Below are 4,103 nucleotides of genomic sequence, written 5' to 3'. Positions count from 1 at the left end.
TTTTTATATGTAATTTCATAATTAATTCTGTTGTCTTTGAAATATGGTTAAAGTGTACTGTCGAATGTACTGACAAAGCAGGTTGATTTTATGATGAACTAAAATATACTTTAATGTAATTTCTATTGAAACTTGTATGCTATATGTTTAAATATATTTGTAATTACACGTTTCTAATGATTAAATAGAAATTTAGTACATATATTAAAATATATAAAATATATTAACTTTAAATGTAATATAAAATAATACTAGTTTAAATGATCAAGTACTTTGCAACCACATCAAAATAAGTGTACAGTACTTCTTTGAAGCATGACTGAAGATTATTAAAACAATGATTTAAAATGTACTTTAAAACTTTTAATTTGGCATTACTATAAAGTGCACTTTAAATGTGTACTTAAGATTGTTAAGAAACATATTCATGAAGGTGCACTCCGAGTATACTTAAGTGGCCTTTTATTTAATTAATGTGTTCTCTGCAAGTACAGTGTTTTTTTAAATATACTTTAAAGATTTGAAGTTGAAGTTCGGAGTTTCAACTTTTTCACAAGGGTTGGAATGACATGAGGGGAAGTGAACAATGATAATTTTATAGCGGAACTATCCATTTAAGACACTTGAATTATGTATTTGTTTCAATTTGTAGGATGCAAAGTTTGTAGAGGAGAGGAGGAAACAGCTGCAGTCATACCTGCGTATGGTGATGAATAAACTGATCCAGACACTGCCTGAATTCACTGCCCAGCCCACAAAGGAAACTTTACTGCAGTTGCTGCCTTTCTGCCAGTGAGTACATACACACACTGACACAATAATTCACATGCAATAAACATCAACTGTGTAATTCAGCTCCATGGACTCTATATGACACTGTATTTAAGTGCCTCGATGGATGATGCATGCCATTTTGGGTTGTCACTCAAGTAGGCCAATGCAATCAAACTTTCAAATGCCACAAATGCATGCTGAATACAGAAATGACACACAAGGGGAATTCGCCAAGAATGAATTGCATCCACTTATAGTGCCACATTCACACTCGCCATTTGTGCTTCACATGATTCACTAAAGGAGGAATTATGCAAATAAGGCTGTGAAATGTTTGTATTGAACGCAGTTTGCATGCTAAAATTCACAATTTTTGTATTTTGCATCTCAGTGTTTGGTTGTGAAAGATGCAGAAGATGTAATCTGGTATATTTCAGTGCAGTGGTTCTCAACCCTATATCCACAACAACATCTGAAGGCCAGACACTCCTTGTGTCTGTAAACTAAATGTAAGCATTTCAGAAATTTTATGAGTGGAATGTTTTTCAAGGTTCCCACTCTTTTTAAACTGAATTTATAGTATTTTTTCCACTTATTTGTGAGTTACTGGATAAGGATTTTTAAATATACAGTATATACGTATATATATGTTTACTCACAATTTCTACCCAGTGAAATATTTTGGAGCTTGGTGTGGCTTGAAAAAAAAGTATATTCATTATAAAAAAAATGCCCAGGGAGTTTTATTTTATCGATTCAGATTTTATTAGATTCTATTTGAAGTCTAGAAATTGCACTTAAAATTAGGCTACCTCATAAATACACAAGAACCCTGTTCTTCTATTCATATTCTTCAAAGAAGAAAAAAAAACAGTTGTTGAGAGGAAGAAATAAAAGATGAAATATCATGAATTTGACTTGTTTTAGCTTATTTTGATGCTTATTGTCATGTTATAAATAATCATTCTGTGGCCCTCTTGTTGAGAACCACCGCTTTTCTAGGACTATACCGCTATCATTAGACCATTACAATTGGCTTTTTAAAATGCAGAAAGTGTACTCGACTGTATGCTGTCTGGATATATGCCCCACTATAATGCTGTTCTCCATTATTTGATAAATTACTACTGCCATGATGAGTAGAAAATGTACAAAAACATGACTTTTTAATAAACCCTATTTACCGCCTGCTTTCAGTGGGCGGCAATAGCACACCGTTAATTATGGCAAGCATATAGCGCTCACTATTATAAACTTCCTAAAGCCTTATTTGCATAGACAGGTGTGTTTGTGCTTAAAAGAATGACAGTGACTTTATTTTAAATACCCATGGCTCTGTTTCAGCACCTGGTTAAGCTAGATTACGATGGTTTGTGAATATGACATGCGTTTCTTCACTGAAATCCCACACTGCCCATTTTACACAGAACAAATTGCGTCAGCTATCATCTCACAGCTGTTCTTTTACAGGAAATTTGATTTGCTTACAGGACCTCTCACATCCTGCATTTTACCGGCCAATTGTCTGTTCTGATTGGCTCATTGATTTATCAGGTCAGATTTCCTTTCACATGCTGCATCTCATTGGTTTATTGTTAGCACTGGTTCTGGCAGCGTGACACAATTACATACAGGAAATTAATCAAAAATAAATAATTTACCCTCACATCAAATCTGATTGAATTAAAAGAGACCCTTGGCACATTGTGAGAAGATAATGGCTCTTTGCTTGGCATGACTGGAGATAATTTGAGTGCTAAGGACAGATGAGTCCATCTACTTTTTAGTTGTGGAGAACTAACTCTATGTGGATTGGATTTCCTTTGTGTAGATACAGTTCACCGTTCACCAGTTATGTTTCTGAACATGCTGTCTAGGAAATGTGTTTATTCTCAATAATAAACAGTGTGATTTATGTGATTAACAGTTCTGTTCTTGTGGTCTGGAAGCGGCACTCAGACCTGGAGTAGCTGCTCACAGTCATTTTAAACACATTAGTGATTACATATCCGTTCCATGCCAAAAAAGCCGCCTCCTGGCAAACAGACAGAGTGGAAAGCTGTCACACAGAGGTTATAGTGAGCTCGCTTTGCCAACTAGGGAATCCTTTCATGTTAAAACAGCTCTTGTGTGCCCGTTCCTGGCATCTCCTGACTGTCACTGTCAGTTTTGAGTGTGAATGACGAAGGTCTTTTAAAAGACATTCTTGTAAGAAGGTTTCTGTGAAACAAAAAAAAGTTTTTAGACTTTGAGAGACTTCAGCTTTGAAATGGAAGACACTTGAAGTCTATACATCTTTACAGTGCAGGGCTGCTTCAAAGAGTTTCCAGCAAAGGTGGTCTCACCCTGGGTCATCGTTTTGGTTTTGATGGGGCTCTAGTGGCAGTCTTGACTCACTTGGTGCTCTAGGCAATATTAGACATGACCAAAGACAAAAGCATTTTTAGCAACTTGAAGTTTAGGATACAGGTACAATCAGGTTATTGTGTGAGTGTGTGTATGTAGATAGATGCTTTTGTTGATAAAGTGACATTTTTTTCTGGATTTATTGACGAGAAAGTAGAAAGGAACAGCATTCATTTGAAATAAAATAATTTTGAATGTAATGTAAAATCTTAGAAATGTAATGTAAAATCTTAGAAATGCCTTTACTGTCACTTTTGATTAATTTATTGCATCCTTGCTGAATAAAAGTTTAGTTAAATGTTTAGTTTCTTTCAAATTAGTGTACATATCATTTTGTGTATTATTGTGTGTGTCTGTGTATATAGATAAGCCAGATAGATAGATAGAGATATAGATCTATGCATATACACTACAGGTGCATCTCAATAAATTAGAATGTCGTGGAAAAGTTCATTTATTTCAGTAATTCAACTCAAATTGTGAAACTCGTGTATTAAATAAATTCAATGCACACAGACTGAAGTAGTTTAAGTCTTTGGTTCTTTTAATTGTGATGATTTTGGCTCACATTTCACAAAAACCCACCAATTCACTATCTCAAAAAATTAGAATACTTCATAAGACCAATAAAAAAACATTTTTAGTGAGTTGTTGGCCTTCTGGAAAGTATGTTCATTTACTGTACATGTACTCAATACTTGGTTGGGCCTCCTTTTGCATGAATTACTGCATCAGTTTGGTGTGGCATGGAGACAATCAGCCTGTGGCACTGCTGAGGTGGTATGGAAGCCCAGGTTGCTTTGATAGCGGCCTTCAGCTCATCTACATTGTTGGGTCTGGTGTCTCTCATCTTCCTCTTGACAATACCCCATAGATTCTCCATGGGGTTCAGGTCTGGTGAGTTTGCTAGCCAGTCAAGCACA

At 35.2% G+C, this 4,103-nt stretch overlaps 1 protein-coding gene across 1 annotated transcript in view; it reads left to right on the top strand.

The window, feature by feature from the left end:
- The window catches only part of LOC107554039 (sorting nexin-29-like), a 71,466-nt gene that overhangs the window by 58,496 nt on the left and 8,867 nt on the right, over window positions 1-4,103 (top strand). Inside the window, exons 6-7 of the mRNA XM_016236402.1 lie at window positions 653-792; window positions 2,265-2,328. Coding sequence (XP_016091888.1) covers window positions 653-792; window positions 2,265-2,328 — 204 coding nt within the window. The remainder of the gene's footprint in view (window positions 1-652; window positions 793-2,264; window positions 2,329-4,103) is intronic.

The sequence above is a fragment of the Sinocyclocheilus grahami genome, unplaced genomic scaffold, assembly GCF_001515645.1.
Source record: "Sinocyclocheilus grahami isolate Dianchi unplaced genomic scaffold, SAMN03320097.WGS_v1.1 scaffold490.1, whole genome shotgun sequence".
In the NCBI taxonomy this organism is placed as follows: Eukaryota; Metazoa; Chordata; class Actinopteri; order Cypriniformes; family Cyprinidae; genus Sinocyclocheilus; species Sinocyclocheilus grahami.
The sequence above is the reverse complement of the archived record's forward strand: the minus strand, read 5'-3'. Positions and strand labels throughout refer to the sequence as shown.